Raw genomic sequence first — 17,027 nt, 5'->3', positions numbered from 1 at the left:
GGCGGATACTGAGCATGCGCCGTTCATTTACGTGGGGTCACGATTCATTTCCATACAACACGCCCCCTACCAGCCTACTTTGAATTACGCGGGCTTACGCTGGCCCATTTACGCTACGCCGATGTAACTTAGCGCGCAAGTTCTTTGTGAATACGGTACTCGCCTCTCTAAGTTACGGCAGCGTAGCGTATATGAGATGCGCTACGCCCGCCTAAACTTAAGCCATTCTTTCTGAATCTGGTCCAGTGTGTGTGTGTGTATAATATACAGGATGTGTTCTTACCAAAGAGCATTGACCACCTATTACGGGGGGTCAACATAAGCTTGTGTATCTGAGATATTCCACGTCTAGGAGGAGGTCCACTAAGTAAAAGTTCCAAGCCATCAGCGGGGGGAGACATCGGGTTTCTTTCACTCCAACCGTGACATGAGATCATATACCCCAAATGAGAGACAAGCGCCACAATAGTGTAAAACCTTTTCAACCAAAATTTAATAAGACGATTAAAACAGCATATATCGGACACAATGGTTTCCAAGGTGTATACTCCAATCACGATGACAGGAAATGACGCTATCGCCCCACCGGTTTCGTCATTAAACGTACTTTTTCTGGGGCGTATAAAATCATCAAGTTCTAATTGTAAGGAATGTAAAAGACAATTGACACATGCTACAGTGATAACTTTATGTACACCAACTGATAGCCATAGTTCCCTTTAAAACAAATGCTGAGTGATCTTATAGGACTGTACACATGCAGCTCACAGCTCTGAAGAATGCAGGGCAAGTAACATTTCCTCGGCTTGAAGATCAATTAATAGAGGAGAAGAGCTGGAGAGCGTTGACAGTACATGCTCTCTAATTAGCAGCCGATGAACCATGTCAGCCACAAAGGAAGGCTCGGTGGCTTCAGGCTATCTACTCCTGTAAGACCTCTTTACATAACAGTAGGATGTAAACGGATCAAGCAGAAAACTGGGGCATATTGTCATGTAGGAGGACAGGAGGTTCCTGCAGATCAACAAGTTGTGAGCCCCTGTAACCTGTTGTGATCAACTAAGAATGTTTATATTTGCAAACCTTAAGAGAATAGGTCATGTCTCCAGGAGGTGGAAACATCCAGCATAGCTAGATGCTGCTAGGCTAATTTACAAGATAAGATGCATCAATAAATGGAAAAACTCTGTTTAAAAAAATTAATATTTGGTAAAAAAAAAAAAAAAAGCAAAATGTTTAATAAAAAAATTAATAAAATAGTAATAATTAGTCAACAATTTTAATTCAATCTTATTTTATTCATAAAAAAAAGAGACAGAATAACAGATAACGTAACAAGCAATACATACAGTGAAAGCAATTACATCAACAGTAAGCATCGTGTTTGATATAATAAAAGCATGTCTAAGTTACGTGAGAAAAAGGAATGAGAGCATGTGTACGTGGACCACCACAAGGCCATTCGATTTATCAATCCCCAGATATATAAAATAAACATTAATTGTACCTACCAACCTCACATTAGTGAGCGGGTCAGTGTTGCACCGCACGCGGCACATTAGGAGAGATTATACATGAATCTGCAAGTAAAATAAGACATATGTTGTCACATAACGGATCAGTAACAATAAGCGGGTCGAGGCCATGATACGTTGGTAGTCAATAATTTTAATGGTAGGTTTATTTTAACAGTGAGAGACAGAATAACAACAAAGCTATCCAGAAAGACACATTTAAAAAAAGTTAAATTAATTTGCATTTTAATGAGTGAAATAAGTATTTGATCCCCTATTAATCGGCAAGATTTCTGGCTCCCAGGTGTCTTCTATACAGGTAACGAGCTGAGATTGGGAGCACTTCCTTAAGGGGAGTGCTCCTAATTTCAGCTTGTTACCTGTATAAAAGACACCTGTCCCCAGAAGCATTTAATCAATTTCTTCACCAGGGCCAAGACCAAAGAGCTGGTCAAGGATGTCAGGGACAAGATTGTAGGCCTACACAAGGCTGGAATGGGCTACAAGACCATCGCCAAGAAATTTGGTGAGAGGGTGACAACAGTTGGTGCGATTATTCGCAAATGGAAGAAACACAAAATAACTGTCAAGCCCTGTACACACGATCGGTCCATTCGATGAGAACGGTCTGATGGACCGTTTTCATCGGTTAACCGATGAAGCTGACTGATGGTCAGTCATGCCTACACACACATCGGTTAAAAAAACGATCGTGTCAGAACGCGGTGACGTAAAACACAACGACGTGCTGAAAAAAACGAAGTTCAATGCTTCCAAGCATGCGTCGACTTGATTCTGAGCATGCGTGGATTTTTAACCGATGGACGTGCCTACAGACAATCGTTTTTTCTTCTATCGGTTAGGTATCCATCGGTTAAATTTAAAACAAGATTGCTTTTTTTTAACCTATGGATAAATAACAGATGGGGCCCACACACGATCGTTTGGCCTGATGAAAATGGTCCATCAGACCGCTCTCATTGGTTTAACCGATCGTGTGTACGCGGCCTCGGTCTGGGACTCCATGCAAGATCCCACCTCGTGGAGTTTCAATGATCATGAGAACGGTGAGGAATTGGCCCAGAATCTTGTCAATGATCTCAAGGCAGCTGGGACCAGTCACCAAGAAAACAATTGGTAACACACTACGCCGTGAAGGACTGAAATCCTACAGCATCCGCAAGGTCCCCCTGCTCAAGAAAGCACATGTACAGGCCCATCTGAAGTTTTCTAATGAACATCTGAATGATTTAGAGGAGAACTGGGTGAAAGTGTTGTGGTCAGATAAGGCCAAAATCTAGCTCTTTGGCATCAACTCAACTCGCCATGTTTGGAGGATGAGGAATGCTGCCTATGACACCAAGAACGCTATCACCACCGTCAAACAAGGAGGTAAAAACATTATGCTTTGGAGGTGTTTTTCTGTTAAGGGGACAGGACAGGACAACTTCAGTGCATCAAAGAGATGATGGACGGGGCCATGTACTGTCAAATCTTGGGTGAGAACCTCCTTCCCCAAGCCAGGGCATTGAAAATGTGTCATGGATGGGTATTCCAGCATGACATTGACCCAAAACACATGCCCAAGGCAACAAAAGAGTGGCTCAAGAAAAATCCCATTAGGTCCTGGAGTGGCCTAGCCAATCTCCAGACCATATTCCCATAGAAAATATGTGGAGGGAGCTGAAGGTTCGACTTGCCAAATGTCCTCTTCAAAACCTTAATGACTTGGTGAGGATCTGCAAAGGGGAGTGGGACAAAATCCCTCCTGAGATGTGTGATAACCTGTCTGCCAACTACAAGAAACGTCTGATCTCTGTGATTGCCAACAAGGGTTTTGCCACCAAGTGCTAAGTCATGTTTTGCGAGGGGGTCAAATACTTATTTCATTCATTAAATTGCAAATCAACTTATAACTTTTTTTAAATGCATTTTTCTGGATTTTTTTGTTATTCTGTCTCTCACCGTTAAATAAACCTACCATTAAAATTAGAGACTGATCATTTATTTTTCAGTGGGCAAACGTACAAAATCAGCAGAGGATCAAATACTTTTTTCCTTCAGTGTCATTTTTATTTTTAAAACATAAGGATTTGAGCAACTTTGACAAGGGTAAAATTGTAATGTCTAGATGACTGGGTCAGGACAAATCCAAAACTACAGCGCTTGTAGGATTTTGTTTCCAGTCTACAGTGGTCAGGACCTACCAAAAGCGATCCAAGGAAGGAAAACCGGTAACGTCATGGATGGCCAAAGCTCATTGGTGCACATGGGGAAGGCTGGTCCGAATAGTTTGATCAAATAAATGAGCTACTGTTGCTCAAATTGCTGAAAGTTCATTTTGGCTCCAATAGAAAGGTGTCAAAACACAGCTCAACGCAGTTTGTTGTGTATGGAGATGCGCAGACTGGTCATGGTGCTCTGTGTCCATAGCCAAAAGTGCTCACAGTGGGCACGTGAGCATCAGAACTGGAACACTAAGCAATAGTAGAAGGTGGTCTGGCCTGATGAATCCTGCTTTATTTTACATCATGTGGTTGGCCTGGGAGCACATGCATCGCTTACCTGTTGAAGAGATGGCATCAGGATGCACTATGGGAAGAAGGGAAGCTGGCAAAGCTAGTGTGATGCTTTGTCTAGTGGAGTCCATGCCTTGATGGGTCAGGGTTGTTTTGGTGGCAAAAGGAGGAGTTACCGTATTTATCGGCCTATACCGCACACTTTTTTGCCCTGAAATTCAGGGCAAAATCGTGGGTGCGCGATATACGCCGATACCCGCTTCCCGTGCCGAGTTTGAACTACTGCGCCGGCATATACCGAGCACAGTACACTCTTGTATAGTCTGACAGGCTCGGGTTCTCTCGCAGTCACGTCCTGGACGTACAGGACGCACAGGACGTGACAGCGTGAGGAGCCGAGCCTGCCCGACTATACACAAGTGTACTGCGCTAGGTATATGCCGGCGCAGTATACAGAGCGCAGTACACTCGTGTATAGTCGGGCAGGCTCGGGTTCTCTCGCAGTCACGTCCTGGACGTACAGGACGCACAGGACATGACAGCGAGAGGAGCCGAGCCTGCCCGACTATACACGAGTGTACTGCGCTCGGTATATGCCGGCGCAGTAGTTCAAACTCAGCGCGGGAAGCGGGGATCGAGTGGAGAGGACACCGCAGAAGGACGCCGGACCCGACGAGGAGGACACCACCGAAGTCGCAGACGGACGCCGGACCCGACGAGGCCACCGATGGACGCCGCCCAAGACACCAAAACTGTAAGTACTAAAATCTTTTTTTTACAGGAATGCAGGTCCACTTTAGGGGTGCGCGCTATACGCCGGAGCGCGCAATACCCCGATAAATACGGTACTCCATATTAGATGGGTGGTCGTAATGTTATGGCTGATTGGTGTATTTCTGTAAAAAAAAAAAAAATATATATATATATATATATATATATATATATATATATATATATATATATATATATATATATATTAGAGCTGTACAAATAATTGTTTAAAAAAGAAATCGCGATCTCCATTCAACCCCTCTTACGATCCTAATCGGCCATTTTCACGATTCTGTAACAGTGCAGAGCCCAGCTGTCTATATAAAGAATAAAAAAAAAAAAAAGCTGGCAAATGTTTATAAACATCCCTCAGCGCTGAGGCCCCGTACACACGACCGAGGAACTCGACGTGCCAAACGCATCGAGTTCCTCGGCGAGTTCAGTGTGGAAGCCGCCGAGGAGCTCGGCGGGCCGACTTTCCTCATTGAACAACGAGGAAATAGAGAACATGTTCTCTTTTCGGCCCGACGAGTTCCTCGCTGAAAAGTGTACACACGACCGAGTTTCTCGGCAGAATCCAGCTCTGACCGAGTTTCTGGCTGAATTCTGCCGAGAAACTCGGTCGTGTGTACGGGGCCTGAGAGATAGAGAAGAGAAAAGATACAAAGTAACATTTGGTTCTTTTAGATCAAAGGGATGAACTTCGGTCTGTAAATGAAGTCAGTTTAACCACTTAAAGACTAAACCTTTTTCTGACACTTTGTTGCTTACAAGTTAAATCGGTATTTTTTGCTAGAAAATTATTCGGAACCCCCAAACATTAAAATATATAATATAGATTTTAGCATTTTTACCATGGTTACTCTCATGACTCCACCTATAACTATAGCATCAGTTAAAAAAAAAAAAAAAAACCTTTGTTTACATTGCTCCACATTTTCTGTTTGAGTGACTGTTAATGCGTGTGTACAAAACTGGCTAGTTTGAGTTCTTTATTGATTCTTTCTCTTTTTTATTTTCCATGAGAGCAGTACCACCCAGACAAGCAGAACAAGGAAGAGGACATTGAGCTGACTACAGAGGGAGCACACAAGTTTATTGAAATCAGTCAAGCTTGGAAAATTCTGGGGAATGAAGAGACAAAGCGGGAGTACGACCTGCAGCGCCGTGGTAGGTCTTCCTTAGCAACCCTTGTGCTACAGAACTGCCTGTGTTGTTTATAGCAACTAGTATGATGTACTATATAGGAAGGATAAATGATAATGTAGATATAGATAACATATAAGGGACTTGGGCCCCTTTCACACTTGTACGACCTGAAAGTCGTGATGCATCTTGAAGTGATTCCTGTGTAATCTTGAGGTCTATGGACCTCAGGTTGCATCAAAGTTGGACCAAAGTATTGTAGGGGTTACTTTTGAAGTCGCACAGATGTTAACGGTACTCATTGTAAATCATGGGGTACGACTTGTTATGTGACTTTGCAGTCCCAAGTCGCAGGAAAAGTTGCACAAGTATGAAAGGGGCCTTACTAAAACTGGAGCACACAAAATCTGGTGCAGCAGTGGATAGTAACCATCAGCTTGTTTAAATATAGTGATATTAAAGTCTTGTTTTTTTTCTTTAAAAATAACAAACATGTTATACTTACCTGCTCTGTGTAATGGTTTTGCACAGAACAGCCCCGATCCTTCTCTTCTTGGGTTCCTCGCCAGTGCTTCTGGCCCCTCCCTCCCTGCCGAGTGCCCACACAGCAGGCAGCTTGCTATGAGGGCACCCGACCCAAGCCACTGCTCTGTGTGTCCATTCAGACATGGAGCCATGGATCGAACCTGTCCCCTCTGACTTTGATTGATGGCAGTGGGAGACAGTGGCGCCTGCTGCTGTCTTAGCCAATGAGGAAGGAGAGTTCCGGACAGCTGAGGCTCTCGTGCAACATCGCTGGATCAAGATGGGGCTCAGGTAAGTATTAGGGGGGCTGCTCCATACAGAAGGTTTTCAGAATGCCTTAAGATTTCCTAAGGCCCCAATGCACACTGGGCATTTATTCCTGGTGCACGGGGCTCTGGTGTTTAGCTGTGAGTGGAGGGCATAAGTGTCCCCTTAAGACTTCCTGCGTTCCAGGCATTTATCCCTGGGCGCATGCCGCTCTGAACATTTGTACTACTGGGTGCCATGTCCAGCCACGGTAGCTTTTAGCCTCTCATGGAGTTTAACAGGCTGGCGGCAGGGGACTGCATAGAACCCCTGTGCCCTCCACCCGCAGCCACATGCCAGAGCCCATGCACCAGGGCCAAATACCCAGTGTGCATGGATCCACTAATAGTGACAGAGGTGGAAAATGCTTGTACATTTGTAGTTTCAATCAGGGGCGATTGTGACAGGGTGACATTGCAGGAACACAATAAAGGGACAAAGATGGAGGGTTTCCACCCCATTAAAGAAAGTGCAACTGAACTTTTAGGGTTCATGCACACTAGATGTTCCTAGATGCCTTTCTCCTGGCAGCAGACAAACTCTGAACAATGGTAAATGCGTGTACCGCGTTTTGCTACATCTTACCCGTGTTTAGCAGCATCCAGTGCTTGGGCGTTACATCATTTCGTTGGCCAGAATAATAATTTATTCTGGCCATTGAAATGAAAGCGCTAAACTCACCTAGACGTTTACATGCATTTTTGGCGTGGCCAGCGTTTTTCTGCGAAAATCTCTCCTCTCCTGAATGCAATTCTTCTGTGTTCAGGAGAGGAGCATTTAACTGGGTCTAAATCTACCTGTTCCTAAACTCTGGTAAAAGTCAACATACCTGTATGTGCCCAGCCGTGCCATTCTGCCGACGTATATCGGCGTTAGGAGGTCCACAAGTGGTTAAAAGAGAATTCTGCTAAGCGCTATTCTTGATCAAACACAGTGTAGCTTCATTGAAGCCAATTTGTTTTCTTTGAAAAGCAAGAACCCCTTATAGAGTTCCATGTCTTTAGTGGTCAAGCAGTTGGAGGGATTCAAAACCTATGGGCTCTGCGTTGTCACTGCTCCTTTGTCTGGTGTTGGATCGGAAGACAAAACTTGGCCTACTTCTATCCTCTATTCACTCTCTTTGACAGGTGAGTAGTGTACTAGTGGTGCATCGAAATGAAAATTCCGGTGCCAAAAAAAAAATACGAAAATTCAGGATGTGCTTGGCTGAAAACCGAAGACAGTTTAAAAAATAAAAAAATGATTTAATTAATGTGGCTGCCATTTTTTGCATTGAAGTCAATGGGACTCGGTTTTGCATTGACACAGAGTGCCATTATTGGCACCTTTTTTTTTTTTTCTAGTGGCAAAACATTGATAACCCTATTTTTGACCAATAATTTTAAAAGGCCGACATATCGGTGCTTCCATAGCACATGCTAATCACAATACTTTTCAGAAACTAATGCCGCGTACACACGATCATTTTTCGGCATGAAAAAAAAAAGTTGTTTTTCAGCATGTCCAAAAAACAATGTTTTTCCAACTTTATCATTAAAAACGACGTTGCCCACACACCATCGTTTTAAAAAAATGATCTAGCAAAGCGCGGTGACGTACAACACGTACGACGGCACTATAAAGGGGAAGTTCCATTCGCCTTTGGGCTCCTTTAGCTGATTCCGTTTTAGTAAAAGACGATTCGCGCATTTCTGTCTGTTACAGCGTGATGAATGTGCTTACTCCATTATGAACGGTAGTTTTACCAGAACGAGCGCTCCCGTCTCATAACTTGCTTCTGAGCATGTGCTGGTTTAAAACGTCGTTTTAGCCCACACACGATCATTTTTTACTACCCGAAAAACGACATTTTTTTAAAACGAAGTTAAAAAATGCAGCATGTTCGATTTTTTTTTTTTTTTTTGTCGTTTTTTCAGAACCTGATAAATGATGTGTAGCCCACACACGATCATTTTAAATGATGCTTTTCAAAGACGAAAAATGATCGTGTGTACGCGGCATAAGACACAATTGTTGATGGATGTTGGAGATGAAGAATTATGGAAACGCTTGTGTGGACTAGAGTCCTTCCATAACATGTCATTTATATTTAGTGGCCTTTAGCCCTGGTTCACACTGGGTACGATTTGGAACGATTTGAGATGCGATTTGACATGTCAAATCGCATCTCAAATCGGCGGCAATTGTCGGCAATGGCACTGTCCTAATCAGTGCGACGCCGCATCTGCGATTTCAAAAAGTAGTTCCTGTACTACTTTTTGCGATTTCGGGCCACGATTTACATTAAATTGCGGGCGAAATCGTGGTAAAATCGCGCATTTTACCGCAATTTTGAATTCGCAGCAGTGTGAACCTAGGCTTAAAGTATAGTTTTGGTGCCCCCTCCGCTTCTTTTTCTCCCATGTTTTACTCCTAGAGAATCTAAAATAAAGCTATTTTAATCTGACACATTTTAAACTATATATATATATATATATATATATATATATATATATATATATATATATATATATATATATATATATATATATATATATATATATATATATATATATAATGTGGATGAGTTTTCTGGAGGTCTATGGGGAATATAAATTGTTTGGCAAGTTAGTATTGAATGATTCATCTGTGCTAACTGCCAGGGCCGGCGCTACCACTAGGCAGATTAGGCAGCCGCCTAGAGCGCACTGTCATCAAGAGCGCAACTACGGCTGCTGTGTACACGGCTTTCTGGTGTGGAGAAGACTTGCCCTTGTGTGGAGAGTCGGGTGCCAGTCCAAGAGGACTGACAAACACAAGGAGGGGGTTGGAGTGCGGAGATGGCGTGGCTCAGTCACTGGGGAAAGCAGGTGATTTTTGGTGAAGCCGCTCCGCACTGTATGGGAGTGAACTCCGCTCCCCTCCTACCGACAATATACACAGCAGCCTGGAACTAGTGTCTTCACCAGCTCCCGCCGACACTCCTCCTGAGCACTGACACACACACTGAAGTGACTAGCTGGGGAGCCGCACACCTCTGTGTATAGGGACTGGGAGACATTAGAGGAGGAAAATACAACGACTCTGTTGTTTGAAAATGCCGCCCATTCCACACCACTGACTGCTCGCAAACTGCACTCTGTACTCACTCAGCCCGCCTCCGTTATACGATGTCCTTCAGGTCGGGATTACACACACAGAGTTCTCCTCAGCTCTTCCTTCTGATAACCCTCGAGCTCCCTCCCTGGAATGTCCCCCCTCCCCTCACATTGCACAGGTCACAGCGCGGGAGATTGGAAGCCGAGAATGTAGGTGAGTGCTTGGCCATGATACATACAGTATGCTGTTGCTGGAGCTGGTATCACTGATTAGTGCTGTGCGGTCAGTGTATTTATTTAAGTTTCTTTCTTCTGCTGGTGGTGACCACCCATAGAAAACACTGCCTACAGGTCAGGCTGCTGCCCACTAGTCCCTATGTATTCTAGTTACTGCTGATGCTAGTGCAGCTGGGGGTGCAGAATTTACTAGAACTGGGCTGTATTTTCCTCCACTTGTAGCATCTAAAAGGGGTATTTTCCTCATCTCCCTTCCACCAGCAGTCAGCAGCTGCAGTAAAAAGAAAAAAAAAGCCAATCAGTTCTAGTAAATGCTGCCCTCCCTGTCCAGAGGTCTGTACACCCGCTGTGCTCATTATGAGGGGTTCCCACCATCCCTGTGCTGAGTTCCCGGGTCTGTACTCCCGCTGTGCTCATTATGAGGGGTTCCCACCATCCCTGTACTGTGCTGAGTTCCCAGGTCTGTACACCCACTGTGCTCATTATGAGGGGTTCCCACCATCCCTGTGCTGAGTTCCCAGGTCTGTACACCCGCTGTGCTCATTATGAGGAGTTCCCACCATCCCTGTGCTGAGTTCCCGGGTCTGTACACCCACTGTGCTCATTATGAGGGGTTCCCACCATCCCTGTACTGTGCTGAGTTCCCAGGTCTGTACACCCACTGTGCTCATTATGAGGGGTTCCCACCATCCCTGTGCTGAGTTCCCAGGTCTGTACACCCGCTGTGCCCATTATGAGGGGTTCCCACCATCCCTGTGCTGAGTTCCCAGGTCTGTACACCCGCTGTGCCCATTATGAGGGGTTCTCACCATCCATGTGCTGAGTTCCCAGGTCTGTACACCCGCTGTGCCCATTATGAGGGGTTCTCACCATCCCTGTGCTGAGTTCCCGGGTCTGTACACCCGCTGTGCTCATTATGAGGGGTTCCCACCATCCCTGTACTGTGCTGAGTTCCCAGGTCTGTACACCCGCTGTGCCCATTATGAGGGGTTCCCACCATCCCTGTGCTGAGTTCCCGGGTCTGTACACCCACTGTGCTCATTATGAGGGGTTCCCACCATCCCTGTGCTGAGTTCCCAGGTCTGTACACCCGCTGTGCCCATTATGAGGGGTTCTCACCATCCCTGTGCTGAGTTCCCGGGTCTGTACTCCCGCTGTGTCCATTATGAGGGGTTCCCACCATCCCTGTGCTGAGTACCCGGGTCTGTACACCTGCTGTCCCCATGAGGGATTCCCCAATAATGGGCACTGATGGGCACAAAGAGGTGGCACTGATAAATGGCACTGATGGAGACTTATAGATGGCACTGATAGGCGACACTAATGGGCCTGCACTGATCAACAGTGCCTTGATTATTTGTGTACGTATACCCTGTACAGGGCCGACACTACCTATAGACAAGGTAGGCAGCAGCCTACAGCGCACATTAGTCAGGGGCGCCATGCCAGACCCCCCCCCCCCCCCACAGGCTCCCACATACGCTGCATGCGTAGGGCCAGTGACTGACTCCCCCCCCCCCCCCCTCCCCCAATGGTAGCAGTCTATAAAAAGGTGGTGTATACATGGACAGTGCAAAGGGGGTGGAGCCAAGGGGGGGGCGGCAAAATGAGGTTTTGCCTAGGGTGTCAAAAATCCTTGCACCGGCCCTGCTAACTGCATCATTGCAACCTCTGCTGACGACTCTGGATCACAAGCTACGCCCCACAGCAGCACAGACCATGCAGTTTTAATGCTATGTTGCTATCTAAAGCTGAGCGTTTTGAATCAACAGAGAATTGCACAAAGAAATCTACCAGATAGAGAGATCCTCTAATAATATGGTGGGACTGCACAGATGTGCTCTGGGAAAGTATGGCTTTACATCACCGTAACTTGTAGGCAAAGCTGGAACCTAGGTTTGGAGAGGTGTCCTTGGAAATGTTATCCTGGAACTGGCCATGGCAAAATGTTGCAGTAACCTCTTCCTGCCCGGGGGTAGATTGTGTGCTAAATACCAGGCAAGTGGATAGATACAATTTAATAACATGTGCTGCTGTTCTTGCCAAAGAATTTTTAATTCTGTTCAGACAATAATGCAGCCTTTCCAACACTTAGGAACCCTTGAAATGCCTTTCTAGCCTCAGGGAACTCTTGTTAAAAGCTACCATGGGCCAGATTCAGGTAGGAGATACGACGGTGTATCTCCAGATACGCCGTCGTATCTCTGAGTGTGAGGCGTCGTATCTTGGCACCTGATTCAAAGAATCGGATACGCCAGAATTTAAGTCTCCTACGCCGTCATATGCTGGCTGCTAGGGGCGTGTACGCTGATTCACGCGTAGAATATGTAAATCAGCTAGATACGCCTATTCACGAACGTACGCCCAGCCGTCGCAGTACAGATACGCTGTTTACGTAATGCTTTTTCCGGCGTAAAGTTACCCCTGCTATATGAGGCGCAGCCAATGTTAAGTATGGACGTCGGGCCAGCGTCAAATTTTCCGTCGATTACGTCGTTTGCGTAAGTCGTTCGCGAATAGGGCTGGGCGTAATTTACGTTCACGTCGAAAGCATTGGCTTTTTGCGGGTTAATTTGGAGCATGCGCAGTGGGATACTTTCACGGATGGCGCATGCGCCGTTCGTAAAAAGCGTCATTTACGTGGGGTCACGATGATTTTGCATAAAACACGCCCACATCTTACAGATTTGAATTAGGCGGGCTTACGCCGGCCAATTTACGCTACGCCGCCGCAACTTACGGGGCAAGTGCTTTGTGAATAACGCACTTGCCTGTCAAAGTTGCGGAGGCGTAGCTTAAATAGGATACGCTATGCCCGCACACAAATACGCGCTCCCTACCTGAATCTGGCCCAATGTCTACAACTTGTGATATATCCGTGTGATGGTCAGTGAGAAAAATTCTCCTTATGCCGCGTACAGACAGTCGTTTTTTGTGATGAAAAAAAACGACATTTTAAAAAACGTCATTTAAAATGATTGTGTGTGGGCAAAATGTCGTTTTATGTCTTCAAAAAAACGACCCAAAAAAAATTCGAACATGCTTGAATTTTTTGTGTCGTTTTTCAAAACGACGTTTTTTGTTTCACAGTAATTGACCGTGTGTAGCAAAAAACGACGTTTAAAACAACGTTTTTAAACCCGCGCATGCCCAGAAGCTAGTTATGAAGCGAGCTTCAATGGAAAAAAGTGGTGAAACGTAACCTCGCTTTGCTAGAGCATTGTTAAAAAACGATGGTGTGTAGGCAACATCGTTTTTGAAAATGATGTTTCAAAAACGTCGTTTTATTTCATGATTTAAAACGTCGTTTTTTTTCATCACAAAAAACGACCGTCTGTATGCGGCATTAGACTTGTGGTTTATTTTGAAAAATCCCTTTACAGCTAGAAAGATCAACGGTGTCAGTGTGTAATTATCTGAGAGGCAGAAAATACTCATTGTTAACCACTTAAGACCCGGACCAATATGCAGGTTAAGGACCTTGCCCCTTTTTGCGATTCGGCACTGCGTCGCTTTAACTGACAATTGCGTCGTGGCTCCCAAACAAAATTGGCGTCCTTTTTTTCCCACAAATAGAGCTTTCTTTTGGTAGTATTTAATCACCTCCTGTGTTTTTTTTGCGCTATAAACAAAAATAGAGCGACAATTTTGAAAAAAAAATGCAATATTTTTTACTTTTTGCTATAATACATATCCCCAAAAATATATAAGAAAACTTTTTTTTTTTCCTCAGTTTAGGCCGATATGTACTCTTCTACTTATTTTTGTTAAAAAAAATCGCAATAAGCGCTTAACGATTGGTTTGCGCAAAATTTATAGCGTTTACAAAATAGGGGATAGTTTTATGGCATTTTTATTAATATTTTTATTTTTTTTACTACTAATGGCGGCAATCAGCGATTTTTTTTTTTTTTTTTTGTGACTGCGACATTATGGCGGATACATCGGACAATTTTGACACATTTTTGGGACCATTGTCATTTTCACAGCAAAAAGTGCTAAAAAAATGCATTGTTTACTGCAAAAATGACAATTGCAGTTTAGGAGTTAACCACTAGGGGGCACTGTAGGGGTTAAGTGTGACCTCATATGTGTTTCTAACTGTACGGGGCTGGACGTGTGACGTCATTGATCATCTTCCCCTATATCAGGGAATAGACGATCAATGACAGTGCCACTGTGGAGAACGGGGAAGGTGTGTTTACCCCTCTCCCCGTTCTTCAGCTCCTGTGACCGATCGCGGGACACCGGCAGAGATCGGGTCCCGCGGCCACGGAGCTTCGGACTGGGGGCGCATGCTACCCACGGCTGGGCTCTTAAAGAGGACGTACAGGTATGTGCCTGTGCCCAGCCGTGCCAATCTGCCGACGTATATGTGCAGGAGGCGGTCCTTAAGTGGTTAAAGAAATCCCTAGCAACCTCTGGAGGAACCCTGCAATAATGTGATCCAGAAAGCCCAGCCATGTCTGTGACCTCCTCGTAATTATCCAATACAGCTTGGTCAAGGACCCACCCCAGCCTGAGAATGGGCAGTGATGGCAGTTTTCAAATAGATGAATGAGGCACTATTCCTCTTACTAAAACCAATGATGGGGCATTGTTTAAGCCCACTGATGCCGGGGGGATTTTCTACTTTCACTGGCCCCCTAAGAGCCGGTTCACACTGGGGCGACTTGGGATCCGACTTGAAGTCGCCTCAAGTAAATGGGAGCGGTGTTAATACACACGACTCGCTTCGCTCCGACTTCAAAAGAAGTTCCTGTACTACTTCAATCCGACTTGTAGGCGATTTGTACCCATTGATTTCAATGGAAGTCGCCTCAAGTCTGATCCAAGTCTGATCACTGTCTTAACTGAAGCGACTTTCCAGGAAGATAACATACATTTCTCAGGCAAACCTCTCCTGCCCCCCTCCCTCCCCCTCCCTCCCCAGAGCTGATTGTTGTTTGATTGGCCACTGGAAAGTCTCCTGTCCTGGAGACGACTTCAAGTCGTGTTGTAAATCGCCCCAGATCGCCCTGTGGTTCATGCTCAAGTCGTGTCGGAGTCGCGCTGGAAGTCGTGTCGCCCTCGTGTGAACCGACTCTAAAGGCCGAAGGACAGTAAACTGACCCTTTGTTTAGAAAGTAAACAATAAATGCTGCAGCTTGCTGTTACCTTTCCCACATTTTCTCCACTGCTTGATCTTCTACTATAGCCTACTGAAATTCCTTGCAGGTTTTTATTTTCTAAAGGTTAAAACCTGTACAGGGCCTAGCAGGCTTTTTCCTTCCCCCATATGATTACAGTGTGGTGGTTGGCTGCTTCTGTATGGAATGCATTGATTTGTGGGGGTGTCGCTTGTGCCCCACGATTTTTGCTGGCACATTTGGGGAAGGCGGGAGGTAAGAAAGTGCAGATATGGGTAGGAAAACACAGCTCATGATTTGGCCTGAATCATTTTTTTATTTGTTTTCACTAGTAATGGGATGAAAAGTTGAAGTTGCTCTCCATGTTTTTTAATGTCCCTTTAAATAGTTTGGGCCAAGCTGGCACAGACAAACAATTTATTGCACTTTCTGGGCACGCTGTATAAACTGCATGTAGCCTGAGCTACATATACTATAGTATATAGAGTTGTGTTCCAGCAGTGGGATGGGAACTTCCCTTTCCACTCCTACTTGCACGTTCAGCAAGGGAATAGTTTGTTTGGGCCAGCTTGGCCCAAATTAACTATTTAACCACTTAGCCCCCGGACCATATTGCTGGTCAAAGACCAGAGCACTTTTTGCAATTCGGCACTGCGTTGCTTTAACTGACAATTGCGCGGTCGTGCGACGTGGCTCGCAAACAAACTTGGCGTCCTTTTTTCCCCAAAAATAGAGCTTTCTTTTGGTGGTATTTGACCTCTGCGGTTTTTAGTTTTTGCGCTATAAACAAAAATAGAGCGTAAATTTTGAAAAAAATTTATATTTTTTACTTTTTACAATAATAAATATCCCCCAAAAATATATAAAAAAACATTTTTTTCCTCAGTTTAGGCTGATACGTATTCTTCTACATATTTTTCGTAAAAAAAATCGCAATAAACGTTTATTGATTGGTTTGCGCACAAGTTATAGTGTTTACAAAATAGGGGATAGTTTTATGGCATTTTTATTAATGTTTTTTTTACTAGTAATGGCGGCGATCAGTGTTTTTTTTTTTTCGGTACTGCGACATTATGGTGGACACTTCGGACACTTTTGACACGTTTTTGGGACCATTGGCATTTTTATAGCGATCAGTGCTATAAAATGTGGATTAATATAAAAATGCCACTGGCAGGGAAGGGGTTAACACTAGGGGGCGGGGAAGGGGTTAAGTATGTTCCCTGGGTGTGTTCTAACTGTAGGGGGGCTGGACTCACTAGGGGAAATGACTGATCGCTGTTCATACATTGTATGAACAGACAGTCAGGCATTTCTCCCTCTGACAGGACCGGGAGCTGTGTGTTTACTCTGTAACGAGCAATCGCGGGTGCCCGGCGTCGATCGCTCCTGCCGGGCACCCGCACGCGCCCCTAGTGGCCGATAAGAGAGCCATCGTTATTGTAAGGGCTCTCGCGCAGGGGAGCCAACCTGCTGCCGTATAACTGCGGCGGCAGGTCGGGAAGTAGTTAAAGGGACATTAAATGTGGAGATCAATTTTAAGGTGGCTGTGAGACTTGAGAAGCTTTACATAAAGGGGTGGGCAATCTGAACCTTAACTGTAGGCCATTGATCTCATTTGAATTTGTGTACCACCAAGACAGTCACCATCAACTTGACGTTAAGCATGTCTGCAGTGAAGATCAGTTGCAGGTGTTTTTATAGCATGTTGGAAAACCTGTTCCACTAATCTTTTTCACTCAAGATCAGTTATTCTGCAACGTATACACTATACAACCATTCTCAGAGTTCCGTAAAGCGGAC

At 44.9% G+C, this 17,027-nt stretch overlaps 1 protein-coding gene across 3 annotated transcripts in view; it reads left to right on the top strand.

Annotated features, from left to right (window-relative positions):
* DNAJC24 (DnaJ heat shock protein family (Hsp40) member C24) overlaps positions 1-17,027 on the top strand; it is a 67,870-nt gene that overhangs the window by 32,658 nt on the left and 18,185 nt on the right. For all 3 annotated transcript variants that reach the window (XM_040328329.1, XM_040328328.1, XM_040328330.1), the window contains exon 3: positions 5,836-5,974. In XM_040328329.1, the coding sequence (XP_040184263.1) occupies positions 5,836-5,974 (139 nt within the window). The remainder of the gene's footprint in view (positions 1-5,835; positions 5,975-17,027) is intronic.

This window comes from Rana temporaria, chromosome 11 (genome assembly GCF_905171775.1).
Source record: "Rana temporaria chromosome 11, aRanTem1.1, whole genome shotgun sequence".
NCBI classification, from domain to species: domain Eukaryota; kingdom Metazoa; phylum Chordata; class Amphibia; order Anura; family Ranidae; genus Rana; species Rana temporaria.
Note: the sequence above shows the minus strand (reverse complement) of the source record. Positions and strands in the feature narration are given on the sequence as shown.